The following is a 15094-nucleotide window of genomic DNA, read 5'->3' as shown; positions in this document are numbered from 1 at the left end:
TGCTGGTTTTAAAAGAAGTATGCCCCCTAAGAAAAGCCAAGTTTTGATATAAATCCCATATCATAAAGGTAGAATAATCCTTATCCAATACTGTATATTTGAAACTGTAATGAGATCATCTCCCTGGTTGATGTGATTTAGTCAAGAATGGTTGTTAAACTGGATTAAGGGATGACATGTCTCCACCCATTTGAGTGGGTCTTGATTAGTTTCTGAAGTCCTATAAAAGAGGAAACATTTTGGAGAGAGAGACTCAGAGAGAGCAGAGAATGCTGCAGCACCACAAAGCAGAGAGTCCACCAGCCAGCGACCTTTGGAGATGAAGAAGGAAAACGCCTCCCGGGGAGCTTCATGAAACCGGAAGCAAGGAGAGAAAGCTAGCAGATGACACTGTATTTGCCATGTGCCCTTCCAGCTGAGAGAGAAGCCCTGACTGTGTTTGCCATGTGCCTTCTCACTTGAGAGAGAAACCCTGAACTTCATCGGCCTTCTGGAACCAAGGTATCTTTCCCTAGATGCCTTTGATTGGACATTTCTATAGACTTGTGATTGGGACATTTCCTTGGCCTTAGAATTGTAAACTAGCAACTCATTAAATTCCCCTTTTTAATAGCAATTCTGTTTCTGGTATATTGCATTCCAGCAGCTAGCAAACTAGGACAGATTTGGTACCTTGAGAGTGGGGTGCTGCTGTGGTTTGCAAATGCCAGATATGTTTGAACGGTGTTTTGGATGGCTAAGGGGAAGACTTTGGAGGAACTGTGAAGAGATTGATGACAAAGTCCTGGAGTGTTTGAAGAGACTGTTGGTGTAAATGGAACTACTACCAATCTTGACAAAGGAGGACACAAAAGGGAGAGATTGGAGTTTGCAGAGTGAGAACCATGGAAGCTCAGGTCTGAAGCCAAGAAACCTCGGCCAAGAGAGTGGACCCACCCATATACATGGAGAGGGTGAGTTTACCCTGAAGGACGAGGATGAGTCTCCCCTCTCATTGCAGTGGAAGAATTGTGCAGCCTCGGGCCTTGGAAAAGGCATAGCACGCTCCTTGGGGGACTGGGAGAGCCTGGCTGCCACCATGTGGAGGGGTTGAGCGTGTGCCCCAGAAATGGTAGAGAGCCCAGGGGTGGCCCTGATGCCTGGAGAGAGTGGAGCCCAGAGGTGGTCTCCTCGATGTTTCCCAAGGTTGATTTGGAAAGAGGCCGGCCACTGCATAGGCCCTTGGAAGGGGTGGGACTGCCACTTTCTACAGCCGAAGGATAAATGACTTTCAGACTTTGAAATCCAATGGTGTTTGCCTGCAGATTTTCCTTCCAGTTTCTCCCTATGAATCCTGTATTTATCCTCCTTTGCATACTGGCATCAGATAATTTGAGATTCACAGGCCCACAGCAAGAAGAGAATTTTTTGCACCTGTTTAAGGTGATGCTTGAAGTTGCCAAGTTGACAAGGGGTGGACATGTGTTAGTTAGATTCAGTTGTCAACTTGGCCAGGTGAGCATACCTAGTCTTGTTGCTGCGGATATAAGCCAATGGTACGTGAACCTCATCTGTTGCTAATTACATCTGCAGTCGGCTAGGAGGCATGTCTGCTGCAATGAGTGACGTTTGACTTAATTGGCTGGTGCTTAAATGAGAGAACGCAATGTAGCACAGCTAAGCAGCTCGCATCGGCATTCCTTATCTCAGCACTTGCAGCTCAGCCCAGGCCTTTGGAGATGCAGAAAAAAGTTACCCCAGGGAAAGTTGTTGGAACCCAGGGGCCTGGAGAGAAGACCAGCAGAGACCATCCTGTGCCTTCCACGTAAGAAAGAACCTCAGTGGAAAGTTAGCTGCCTTTCCTCTGGAGAACCAACAAAATAAATCCCCTTTTATTAAAAGCCAATCCGTCTCTGGTGTGTTGCATTCCGGCAGCTAGCAAACTAGAACACAGGTGATATTTTCCAAAGACAGTCACTGTGACACATTCCACCCTGCATTCTCTAATTACAGTGCAACCCTGATATTCCTCTGTGTCTCTTCCCCTGGAACCAAGGCAGGCCCTTCTGACTACTTTGGTCAAAACAGTAAGCTGGAAATGATGCTATAGACTTCTGAAGCTAAGTCATTAAAATGCCATGCACTACTGCTTTTTTCACTTGAGACATTTTTTCTGGAACCCAGCCACCATGCTGTGAACAAGCCAAGTGGCCACATCAAGAAGGGGTCAGTCAATGTCCCTGGCCATTAGAGAAATGCAAATCAAAACCACAATGAGATATCATCTCACACCCACCAGAATGGCCATTATCAACAAAACAGAAAATGACAAGTGCTAGAGAGGATGCGGAGAAAGAGGCACACTTATCCACTGTTGGTGGGAATGTCAAATGGTGCAACCACTGTGGAAGGCAGTTTGGCGGTTCCTCAAAAAACTGAATATAGAGTTGCCATACGACCCAGCAATACCATTGCTAGGTATCTACTCAAAGGACTTAAGGGCAAAGACACAAACGGACATTTGCACACCAATGTTTATAGCAGCGTTATTTACAATTGCAAAGAGATGGAAACAGCCAAAATGTCCATCAACAGAAGAATGGCTAAATAAACTGTGGTATATACATACGATGGAATATTATGCAGCTTTAAGACAAGATAAACTTATGAAGCATGCAATAACATGGATGGACCTAGAGAATATTATGCTGAGTGAGTCCAGCCAAAAACTAAAGGACAAGTACTGTATGGTCCCACTGATGTGAACGGACATTCGAGAATAAACTTGAAATATGTCATTGGTAACAGAGTCCAGCAGGAGTTAGAAACAGGGTAAGATAATGGGTAATTGGAGCGGAAGGGATACAGACTGTGCAACAGGACTAGATACAAAAACTCAAAAATGGGCAGCACAATAATACCTAATTGTAAAGTAATCATGTTAAAACACTGAATGAAGCTGCATCTGAGCTATAGGGTTTTTTTGTTGTTGTTTTTTACTATTATTACTACTTTTATTTCTTTTCTCTATATTAACATTTTATATTTTTTTCTGTTGTGTTGCTAATTCCTCTAAACCGATGCAAATGTACTAAGAAACGATGATCATGCATCTATGTGATGATGTTAAGAATTACTGATTGCATATGTAGAATGGTATGATTTCTAAATGTTGTGTTAATTTCTTTTTTTTTTCTTTCTTTCCGTTAATAAAAAATAAAAATAAATAAAAATTAATTACAAAAAAAAAAAAAAAAAGAAGGGGTCAGGCCCTCAGCCCCAGCTCAGGTCCCAGCTGACAGCCAGCCTCAACTGCTACAGAGAAGGTGCTTCAGGATGAGGCCAGCTTTCAGCCATCATCATGCCCGGGAAACACGGAGTAGAGATAAGTCACACTGCTGTGCCTTATTTGAATTCCCAGCCCACAGAACCCACAAGCATAATAAAATGATTGCTTTGCACAGCCAAGTTTTGGGGTGGTTTCTTGGACTACCCAGTGTCCATCCTAGCTATGTGAACCAATAAAGTCTCTTTTTTTTTGCTTAAACTAGTTTAAATTGAATTTCTTTCACTGAGACCTAAAGAAATCTTGAATAATAAAACCTCCAGTCTCTAGAGTAACTGACAGTCAGTTACTCAGTTTACCACAAAAGTAATTTTTCATGTGATCTTTGTGGAAAAAGTGCAGAAAAGTAGTGAAGAGGAAAGAAGGGTCAGAAGCGGAGAAGAAGCCCTATGAGTTTCCTCTCCCCTTTTGTTGTTTTCAATCCTTGAATCCACGAGGCAATAGCATGCCTCTCTGTTTCATTTAGGTCATTTAACTTGTCCTCTCAGTATTGAGTTCTGGCCATTAACTTGCTGAGTTACTTGGACAAATCACCATATCTTGCTGGGCCTATTTATTTTTTTAGGAGTGTGGTGGTGGAAGGAACTATTTTTTCCCCAACAAAATGAGGGAATAGGATAGATGTGATATTTATTAGTATTAATAATAGCTGTGTGCTGAACATCGTGTCAGGTATTTCCCCTTGTCATGCATTTGATCCTAACCAAAACCCTCTGCAGCAGGTATGATCAGCCACTTTATGGTCCTTGGATTAACACTCTAGAAACTTCTACTGAGCTTTTCTCTGTGTCTTATACTCCTGGACACTGTCAGAGCATGACAAGTCACATGTGACCAGTTTATCATTTTCGAGAAGCTTATGTTTGTATTGAACACAAAACTAAAATATATACTAAATTGTTATGGTCTTAAAAAGGACACTAATGGGACAACTGAAAAGATGAAATATAGACTGTATGCTTCATATCACTGTTGATTTTCTTGAACTTGAGTTTACATTAGTGAGCATCCCTGTTTGTAGGAAATGCGCATGAAGTACTAACTGTTCGAGGAGCATGATGTATGCAACATACATCATGTTTAGAAAACAGACTGACAGGAAGGTAGAGAGACACATAGCTGATGGACAGAATGATAAAGCAAATGTGGCAAAATGTTAAAAGAGGGTAAATCTAGGAATCTGGGTGGAGAATAATGGAGTTCTCTATATGAGCTTTGCATGATTTTTGTAATTGTCCTGTAAATTTGAAATTATTTCAAAATAAAGAGTTTAAAAACACATTGTTACAATTCCTGCCAATCCTAAAGAATACTTAGGGTATTATACAAGATTGTACAAAAGTTCCATGCACTAGGGTAACTCTCCAGAACCTACAACCTCCAGATGGGTCCCTGGACCAGATAAGTCCTGGAGTGCAGAGGGCCCAGCCTCTCCAGAACATCAAATAGTTCCACCCCCACATCCCTTATTATCAACAGCCCCTTCCAACATGAAAAGGTTAGAATGGCCACAGCCCACAATGTCCCTATAGAGTGGGAGAAAGGTCAAAGGTGATGGTGGAGTTATACAGAGAATGTTGGGTTTAACAAATGAGTATGAGTGCTGAATCATTATACTGATATTTCTTTTAGTCTCCAGTACCTTAGAGCAGCTAGAAATAAAAACCTAAAATTGTGGAATTGTAACCCATACCAAACTCTGAAATCTGTTCTACAACTAATTGTTGCAATGTACTTAAAAATTTATTGCTTTTTTGTATATGTATTATTTTTCACACAAAAAAAGGAGGAGTATAACAGAAAAGATAGGATTTAACAGATAAGTATGACTACTGAATCAATATATTGATATTTCTTTTGTTCTCCAGTGTCTTGGAGCAGCAAGAAGAAAAAATGAAAAATCATGGAACTGTAACCCATACCAAACTTTAAAATATGTCCTATAACTACTTGTTAAAATGTATTTGGAAATTTATTGCTTTTTTGTATGGTCTAAACTGAGTGGCACTGACCATACATCCAGTAGGAGTTATATTAGTAATCCACTGCTGCATAACAGATTATTACATGCTTAGCTTAAAACAACATTCGTTTATTATCTCAGTTTCCAAAGGTAAAAAGGCCCAGGGACAGCACAGCTGGGCCTCTGTCTGGGGTCTCCCAAGCCTGCAATCTTCAGCGCTGGCTGCTCTGTGTTCTCTTCTGGACTCGGCTCCTCTTCCAAGCCCTGCGGTTGTTGGAAGAATCCAGTTCCTCGTAGGCGGAGGACCAAAGTCCCCCTTTCCTCGCTGACTGTGAGCCAGGCCCACTCCCGCGGAGGGTGTGCCCTTTCCACAGGCACATCCCAGCTTGGCCCTTGCCTGGATCAGCAGGAGACTGTCTCACTCCATTCTGCTAAGAAAGACTCCTACATAATGTGCCTCTGTCTGGGGAGTGACATCTCGTCCCCTTTGCCACACCACATTCCATCTCCTAGTAGCAAATCAGTTTCCACCCACACTCCAAGGTGTGACTCATCGGGAGGCCACCTTGACGTCCCAGGAGTTTAGGAAAGGGTTGTCAGAGGGAACTGGAATCCTCAGGGGAGATGAATTTAAACCAGCAAAGAGGGACACAGAGAGGCCACACATCTAGGACTAAAAGACTTTGTGGGCAAAGGTGTGGAGGAGGGATTCTTGTCTAAGTAATTCCACGTGGGTAATGGAGGTCTGCAGACGGTGCAGATCATCAAGGGCGGGGAGCGTTTTTACCTCTAACCCAAAAGCAGCTGGGTAGTGGAGAGAACCCGATCCTTGGTGTCAGAGGGTTTGGGTTCCAGATTCAGCTCTGCCGTCGAAGAGCAGGGGCTTGGGGCCTGAACCTGGTTTCCCGTGGGTACTCGTACTTACATTGTCACTGTGAGGACGAAACAAGCCCTTGGATGAGCAGAGCTCCGTGAATTGTCCAAACCCTACTTCCAGGGTGGCTTTATCAACCTCCAAGAACCCCTGTCTCTCTGGGTTCCCCGGCTTTCGGACTCCTCTTTCTCAGACTTTCACCGGATCCCTTTCCCCTTCTAGTCTCCTAAAGGGCAGGGCATTTTCTAGGTTTTGGCCTTGGCACGCCTCTCATCTCACTCCATGCTCTGACTTGAGGTTGGCTCAGACTGAAGAATTCAAAGCCATGCTCTTTCCCAGACCCCTTTCCCAGGGCTAAACTTGGGCATCCAGCCATTTACCAGACCGTCTGCCTTGGCTTCTCCCAGACCCCCAGACTCCAAAATCCAACATGCCCCAACTGAACTCATTATCTTCCTTGCATACTTCTTCCTCTGCATGCCTACACTACTAGCTACCCAGCTGACCAAGTCAGGAATCTTACTGCATCCTCCCTCCTCCCCCGCATACTGAGACCCAAGTGGGCACCGAGTCCTTTCTCTGCAGTGGACCCCCTCTTGTGAACTCCCAGCACCTGCCCATATCAGATCTCATCAGTTCTCACCTGAATCACTGCAATTGCTTTTTGACTGGTCTATCTCAATTCATTCTCCACAGTTCCTGCAGAGTGAACTCTCTGAAGCACAAATTTGATCATACCACACCTTGGCTTAAAAGCATGCAGAGGGCAGTGTGATGCGGGTGCAGGGGCAGAGTTCTCACCTGCAGTGCCCGAGTTCGATTCCCAGTGCCTGCCCATGCGAAAAACAAAAACAAAAGCAAACCATTCAAATTCCCCAAATTATTTAGGAATGAAATTCAAACTCCTGGGCACAAAACTCAATTATCAACAGCCTTCCTGGACCAGGCTGTTACCAGCTCACTACCCTCCAGTACCTCCCTCTGCTCCAGTCCTACTGAATTGCTTGCAGTTCTCACACTGCACAGTGTTTTTTCAACTTTCTGTGTTTAAATACACTGTTCTCATCAGAACTGCCCTTCCACCACTACCCTTCTCTTCTCATCAGTGACCACTAGGCTGAGCTGTCCCACGTGGTGAGAAGTCTTCCATGGCTCCTCCCTTTCCACGTGGTTGAATGCCTCTCCTAGGTGTCCTCTTGGCAGCGGTAGAATCCTCTCAGTTCTCACTTCGCTGTACTCTACCTGTTTCTCCTTTGGCTGTCTCTTTGGCTAGATTGTGAATTCTTGAGAGCAGTAATGTTGCCTTATTTATTTTCTTATTTCAATCCCCTGGTCACCTTTGCTCCCAATCTGATCCTCTGCAAATATTTTATTTATATACTTCTTGAATACATAATACAATCACGTGATTAAATATTCACAAAGTATATAAAGTTATATAGTGAAGTCTCCCTTCTACCCTTTTCCCAGGCTCTAGTTTCCAAATTCCCCTCCCCAGAGGCAATCAGTGCTAACTGCTTCTTGTGAATGCTTCTAGAGATGTAAACACATGCATGGTACCCCTTTCCCACACAAATGGTGTCAGATTCTACAGTCTGTGCTCACCTTGCTCTCACCTAACCATTGACAGTATCCATGAGATGTCATATTAGCACATGAAGAGTTTCCTTAGCCTTTGTTCATGATAATTCAGTTTTCCATTGTTTTGATGGATCACAATTTAACCAATGAACATTTAGGCTCTTTCCAGCCATTTGTAAATACAAATAATATCACAATGACTATGATTGTAGGTTCATGTGTCAATTTGACCAAGTGATGGTGTCTGGTTGTCTGGTCAACCAAGCACTGGCTTAGCTATTGCTGTGAGGACATTTTGTGGACTTAAGTCATGAACACGTTGGTTGCATCCACGGCTGATGACATCTGCAATCAGCTAATGTAATTGTCCTCTGCAATGAGTGACACTTAATTTAATCACCTGAAGGCTTTTAAGGAGAATTCAGAAGACACTCGTTCCACTTCAGCCAGCCAGCCTCTCCTGGGGAGTTCACTGATGACCTTCATTGCAGCTTCCAGCTCACGACCTGCCCTACAGATTTTGGTTGACTCTTGTGTCCTCATGGTTGCATGAAACACTTTTATAAATCTCATATTTACAGATATCTCCTGTGGGTTCTGTTTCTCTAGAGAACCCTAATTAATACAATGACAAACCTCAAAAAAGTATCATTTCACATGTTTGCAAGTATAACAGAATGAACTTCTAAAAGTGGAATTGGCAGATCAAGAGATATATGTGTTTGTAATTTAGACCATGTCATATTGCCTTTCATGGAGTTTTTAGATAGCTTATTTATGTCTGTATCCCCAGCCACTATAAAAGAGCCTGGAACAGAGTATGCATTCAGTACATCTTCTTTTTTTGTCAAGTAAAAAATGAAAAAAAAGAAGCTTTCTTAGTGGAAGCTCTCTTCTTTAGTAGGTAAGTTCCTTCCCATCCAGCATTCAGTTCAAACTAAATGATTTGCATTAAATCCAAATGCTATCATTATTTTGTAGCAAACTTTTTATTCCAACTCATTAATTTCCCTATTTATATAACTAATAGAGATCCTTCTTCTCAGCTTCGTTATAAGGTCACATTTACCTTTATGTTCTAATTATAGTGACTCTGAGTCCTCATCCCACATTTTGTGAGATGTCTTAATTCTTTTACAGGCTTTCTTTTCCCGGAGCAATTCCTGGACACCCTTACTCAGTCCACAAATTCTTTCAGGGGGTTGCTTGCTGCTTTTATAAATCACCCCAGACTTTGCAAGTTGGCTCTCACTGTCTTTTAATTACGTACCTCTGCTGTCTTTCCTGGATCTATTGTTCATTAGCTGTATGACTTCTCTATACCTGTTTACTCTTCTGTAAAACAGAGAACATTATGGGATTCTGAGGATTAAATGAAATTATGGATGTAAAGTGATTAGAATAGTGTTTGGCACATATTAAGGTTGGAAGAGACAATCCTCCATGGGTCTTTTGCTCCCCCCCCCCCCCCCACGTCTTCCTGGATATGCTAAGAATGCAAGGCCCCAACTGCTTATGACCAGGGTCATCCCTCAGGGCTGTGTTTACACTGAGCAATCTTGGAGGATGAAGTCATGTCTCCTAGGCAACGGACAAGTTTGCCTACTGCTTCCTATAAAGTAGCAACTTCCCCAGGCTGTTTGTTCCTCACCTGTCATGTAAGGCCACTGAATGTGCAGCATTCACTGAGCTTCTGTGTCATCCAGTGGAATGCCGGGGGACAAGAGGACTGACAGACAAACATGGAGAAGTTCATGCTGCCTGCTGTGCTGCAGGTGATAGCAGACCCAGGCGCCTCAGGTTTCCTTCAGCATCCATGACAGTAACAGACTAACTTATAAGCCTGTCAGAAGAGTAAAATCGAATACCAGGTGTGAGAAGGGCTTATGTGAGTTATTTTCACAACTATTTCAAATAATTTTTGTTTTCTTCCCATTTTTACTTGTTTTTCTTACTTGCCTTCATGAGGCACACTGTACAATATCTGCAAGTCAATAAGTTGGGTATGTAGCGGTGCTATTTTAAATCTATTGTGTACCCCAGAAAAGCCATGTCTTTAACCCTCATTCAATATTGCTGGGTGGGAGCTTTTTGATTCTTCCCGTGGAGATGTGACCCACCCAACTGTGGGCGGTAACTTTTGATTAGATGGTTTCCATGGAGATGTGTCACACCCATTCAAGGTGGGGTTGCTCACTGGAGCCCTTTAAGAGGGAACCATTTTGGAAAGGGTCAGGAGAGCCCAGGCAGCGAGAGACCCTCGGAGATGAAGAAGGAAAACAAGCCTGGGGGAGCTGCATGAAACAAGAAGCCTGGAGAGAAAGCTGGCAGATGTCTCCATGTTCGCCATGTGCCTTTCCAGTAGAGAGAGAAACCCTGGGCTTCACCCGTCTTTCTTGAGGGAGGATAACCTCATTGGTGCCTTAATTTGGACATTTTCATTGCCTTAGAACTGTCAACTTGCAACTTAATAAATTCCCCTTTTTAAAACCTATCCCGGTCCGGGTATATCGCATCCCTGCCGTTTGCAAGCTCTAACGTAGCCTAAAAGCATTAATTGCTGCCCCTTGCAAAAACCAAACAAAACTCTAAGGCGCAGTCTAGGAAATAAAGTGGATTAAAGATAAGGTAATTTCAAAATTTTTGTTCACTTGAGGTAATTAGTACTTGGCTACTGTAATACCCAGTTCTAAATCATCAAGTTTCCTTTCTACACATGCTTTTTGTATATTTTGGGCATAGTTTTCATGCAATTTCAATACATGAAAAAGAAAGTTGCACAAAAAATAACTGGGCCTTATTTCCTGTTACTTAATGGCTGGATGACTTTGGCCACCCTGAAGTCCTAGTAAATGAAATAAGGAAACTAATTCACGGTTCAGGCGTCTCACAAGGCGGCCGGGACCACGGAATAAAATAACGGAGGTGGACACCTGAGGTACTAAACAAATGCGGTGTCATAACTTAAGACTTATGTCACAAATGCCTTTTCAACATGATTGTTTATGTCATTTCCAGGGGTTATGAAATGACAAACAGAAAACAAAAAAAAAAAAAAAGAAAGAAAGATAAAATTGCGCAACGCCAGCAGCGAAACCGTCTCGCCTGGCCGCGGTTGAGAAGAAACTCACCACGGAAGGACAGGACGCACCGCCCACGACGAAGGGAAACTACAACTCCCGGCAGGCTTTGCCCCGGGCTGCGGTCTAACAAGAGGCTGCGCCTCTCGGGAAGGAGAAACTACAACTCCCGGCAGGCTTTGCCCCTGGCTGAGGCCTAACAAGAGGATGCATCGCCCAGGATGAAGGGAAACTACAACTCCCGGCAGGCTTTGCCCCGGACCGCGGCCTAACGAAAGGCTGCGCCTCTCGGGAAGAAGAAACTACAATTCCCGGCAGGCTTTGCCCCGGTCGGCGGCCTATGACCTCCGCTCCGCCCGGCCCCGCGTCCCCCGCCCCCACCGCCCAGAAACTACAGCTTCCGAGAGGCTCCGCGGTGGCCGGCGGCCCGCCTTCTCCCCGCCCCCTGCTGCCCGTTCGCACCGCCGGCGGCTCTGGGGCGGCTCGCGTCTGGCGGCCGGCGTTGCGGGCGCGCGCCGGGGTCGCGCGGCGCCGAGGGAGGCGGGCACGCGCGGGGAGGCGGCCGCGGCGGTGCGGGGGGCGGGGGAGCGGCGCGCTGCTTGCAAGATGGCGGACGAGGACGGGGAAGGGATTCACCCGTCGGCCTCGCACCGGAACGGCGGCGGCGGCGGCGGCGGCGGCTCTGGGCTCCACTGCGCCGGGAACGGCGGCGGCGGGGGCGGCGGCCCGCGCGTCGTGCGCATCGTCAAGTCTGAGTCCGGCTACGGCTTCAACGTGCGGGGCCAAGTGAGCGAGGGCGGGCAGCTGCGGAGCATCAACGGGGAGCTGTACGCGCCGCTGCAGCATGTGAGCGCCGTGCTGCCCGGGGGGGCGGCCGATCGGGCCGGGGTGCGCAAGGGGGACCGCATTCTGGAGGTGTGAGTATCGGGGCCGCTCGCCGCCCCACCCCGCCCCGTCCCCCTCCGCTTGTCCCGGCATCTTCCCTCTGTCCCTGTCACCCGCAGGCCGCACCACCCCCGCCCCCCTCCGGCCTCCCTGCCCTCCCCCCGTGCGCACCCCACCCCCCGTCTCTGCGCCTTCCTCTCCCTCGCTCCAATGTCGCGTCCACGTCCCTGCGCCCCCCGTGCGTTACCCCCGCCCCCACTCCCTGGCTTCACCCCCTTTTCGGCCCCTTTGCCCCGTGTGGCGTGCTGCACTCTGCCCCCCGCTGCCCCCCGCCTTTCTCGCGATGACCCTCTGTGCCCCTTACCGACAGCAGCAGCTCGTTTTCCTACCCAGGCACTGTCGTGTCCTTCCCAGGTTCTCATTTTTGGTATTTTAGCGCCTAGTTCTGCACTGCTCTCTTCAGCCCCTGTGAACCAGGTGTTCCTTCTGCCCTCTACACCAATAGGCAGGACCTCTGGTCTGCTCCTCCTTTCCCTCCGCTAGCAGCATCCCTCCACGCTGCACTCCTTTTTCTTTCCCCTTCCTTATGGTGAGCACCCCATATTTTTCCATCCGACTGTGCTCCTTTTCTTCCCTTTCCTTTTCGCCTGCATCCTCCAGCATTATACCTGAGGCTTGCATGCTTGTTTTTTTTTTGTCTTTGACACCGTACTTTCTCTTCTCAGCCTCTGCGTTACACCCTGTTTTTGAATCCACGTCTCCTCACCACTTTGCTCTGAATGCATCCCTTGCTGGGCCGTTGTCTGCACCATACTCATACTTCTTTTCAGTCAGGCTTATGGTAGAGCTTTCCCTAGCTCCTACTTCTCAGAAACTACACACACACACACACACACACACACACACTTTGGGTCTTTGCCCTCCCCACATTTTCAGGATATGCCATCTTCATTCTCTCTCCTACTCTGTCCTCTCTCTTGTGATCCCTTACTTGCCTTTATCCTATTCTTTTTTTCCTCTAGGTTGCTTTTCCTTCCCTCTCTTTTTAAAGACCCACGTCTATTGCTGTAGCCCACCCTGTTCCCTGCTGCAGCTCCTCCCCCTTCATACTCCTTCATCCATACTTCCTTATGGCAACCCTTCAAGTCTTGCAGGATGATGCCTTATCTTGCAATTTCTGTGCAGCCCTCCTCCAGCACTCTAATCCAGGAGTTACATTTGTGCTTTTTGTACATTGTTTTAAAATGCCTACGGTGATTGCTGGCTGACTTGTGGATGTATGCTATTGTTCTCTCAGTTCTCCTCAGCAGCCTTCCATCTTGTATTTCTCACCTTCTTATCAAATGTATATTGTGTATTTTTTTCACTCTTTTGCCCTCTCCCTCCGAGGTTGGATTTACCGCCATGAAATCTCGCTCATTTTTTATACTTTTTTAAAAATTGTTACCCACTGAAAACAGTAGGTTTGTCGAAGGTCTGCAGAAGGGACGGTGTCTTGAAAGTCCAGCCGATGGAAGAGTCCAACCCCTTCTCATTCACCTTACGGGCCCCGCCTTCCCTCCCGCATTATTTATGGCATTCTTACTGTATGCACTCATGCGGCTTCCTTCTCCTTTCCTCCTCAGCCCTAGCAGCTTCGCCAGAGCAAGTTGTTTGGAGTTATTATACCTTTCCTCAGTTCTTTCTTTAAATAGGTGCTTTCTTTTTCTATTAACAACTTACATACTCTTTTCTAGTATTCTCAGCCAGTAGATTCTTGATCTTTGGGAGGGGGGGGCAGGCCATTCACACACGAAATGCAACAGTGACCTTTGGTTTCTTCTTTATGGGTGCCTGATTTTTTCCTTATAGATTACACAAACTCTGCGGCTGATATTCCCTTCTGATAGAAACTCTTGCAAATGTCATTTTCTTTCCCTTTAGAAGTTACTTTTTGATCCAGTTGTTTGTTTTCAAGTTTAGAATTAAAAGTTTAAAATTATACATTTGTCATAAGGTTCTAAAACATTTACTCTTTACAGGAGATGAGGGAAATAAATTAAAACTAATAAATCTGTGGGAGACTACAACTGATGTGCTCTGTCACCACGAATCCAGATATATATGAGGGAAACATAATTGGCAGCTTCTTTCCTTTTTATGGTTTCTGCAGCAAAGCTGAGATGTGAAGTAGTTACTGTAAAGGCGACCTCAGATGGTCCCCTGGGGCAGGTACAAGGCTTGCCTCAGGCCCAGGTTCCAGTTTAGGCCTGTTCCTCCTTTAAGGGAAGAAATACCACATTTTTGTGTATACCTCAATGCTGAGTGGAGAACTTTACAGTGGGCAGCGCAAAAGAATATTCTTTGAACTCTTTGCTTAGAGGACCTCTCCTTGAAGGGTTGTGGTGATCAGAAATCTTCCTAGTATTGGTTTCTCAGCCTTTCCAGCTGTTTGTATTTTGATGTCAAAGTCTTTGAAGTGTCTCTGATACCATAGTGGAAATAGTATAGTTGCAGTGCAGAGCTGAGCTAGTTGGTAAATTTCCGAGACCTCAACTATACAATTTCTTTTTCTTTCCTTCCTTCCAAAGTTTGCATCTCCTCCCTGAGTTTTCAAGTGGGAGGAGGAAATCATTGACCTAATTCTTGTGGAATAGTTAGTGTCCTGCTAATTGTTTTCATCTTGTTTAGGCTGACATTAATTTCCCTAAAGCATTCTCTAAGCAAGACTCTTTATAGAGCTTTTCTCTTTCTCTCACCCACGTTCTTCTAGTTAACCTCTCTGCTGTCCCAGGAGACTTTAGGGATAGGTAGATTATCAAGGTGTAGGTGGATATCTGGACCTTGATAATTACTCTTTAACTAAAACTTTCCCTTATTTTAGATTCTTATTCCAATTTCATGTATTGCAGTTGTTTGGACAACTTACAGAGGAGTGAGGGAACAGAGTAACTTTGAAATTTGAGATTTAAAGAGGATACAAGCTTGGACACAAGCAAGATCATCACTTTCTTCTGTTTCTATTAAAGTCTACTTACCCAGGCCCTGGCCTCACTGAATCTTGAAACGTTAAACTATATCGAAGCTAGTGTGGTCTAGTTTGTCCTTTTTCCCTTTAAGACTTACTTGATTCTGATGGTCTGTGAAGGAGTGATGTTGCAGAGGGCTTGGAACTGCAGTATGGAGGAGCCCTCTGGGGTCTCCACTCTACTGCAGATGGAAAGTTTTCTTGATTAGCAATGTTAGTCTCCACCTTGTAATTTTTCCCAGTGTAACATACATTTGAGTGTGTTTCCTTTGACTTATAGGAACGAGGAAGCTAATGAGTGAAGGCTGCTTTCAACAAATAGAACCAAAATAAATGTCTTTGAACTATTATATAATATGTGAAGTAACGTTTGACTTCA

At 45.2% G+C, this 15094-nt stretch overlaps 1 protein-coding gene and 1 long non-coding RNA gene across 11 annotated transcripts in view; one reads left to right on the top strand and one right to left on the bottom strand.

Moving 5' to 3' along the window:
- Positions 1-5331: 5331 nt before the first annotated feature.
- LOC143679752 (uncharacterized) lies at positions 5332-11310 on the bottom strand. 8 transcript variants are annotated; one of them, XR_013173929.1, is made up of 6 exons: positions 10875-11310; positions 9395-9586; positions 8144-9078; positions 6806-6992; positions 6076-6220; positions 5332-5719 (listed from the first exon to the last, which is right to left on the bottom strand). It is a non-coding gene; the product is annotated as an uncharacterized LOC143679752 (long non-coding RNA). The 8 variants fall into 8 exon arrangements; XR_013173927.1 differs by having other exon boundaries at positions 5350-5719; positions 6076-6388; positions 9014-9078; XR_013173930.1 differs by having other exon boundaries at positions 5353-5719; positions 6214-6388; positions 9014-9078.
- A 106-nt stretch (positions 11311-11416) lies between these two features.
- The window catches only part of SNX27 (sorting nexin 27), a 141765-nt gene continuing 138087 nt past the window's right edge, over positions 11417-15094 (top strand). The window contains exon 1 of one of the 3 annotated variants that reach the window (XM_077156003.1): positions 11417-11609. In XM_077156003.1, the coding sequence (XP_077012118.1) occupies positions 11430-11609 (180 nt within the window). In that variant the 5' untranslated portion in view covers positions 11417-11429. Of the gene's footprint in view, positions 11741-15094 lie in introns of all 3 variants that reach the window. The other 2 variants (XM_077156001.1, XM_077156002.1) reach the window with 2 other exon arrangements.

Source organism: Tamandua tetradactyla, chromosome 4 (genome assembly GCF_023851605.1).
Source record: "Tamandua tetradactyla isolate mTamTet1 chromosome 4, mTamTet1.pri, whole genome shotgun sequence".
NCBI classification, from domain to species: Eukaryota; Metazoa; Chordata; class Mammalia; order Pilosa; family Myrmecophagidae; genus Tamandua; species Tamandua tetradactyla.
Note: the sequence above shows the minus strand (reverse complement) of the source record. Positions and strands in the feature narration are given on the sequence as shown.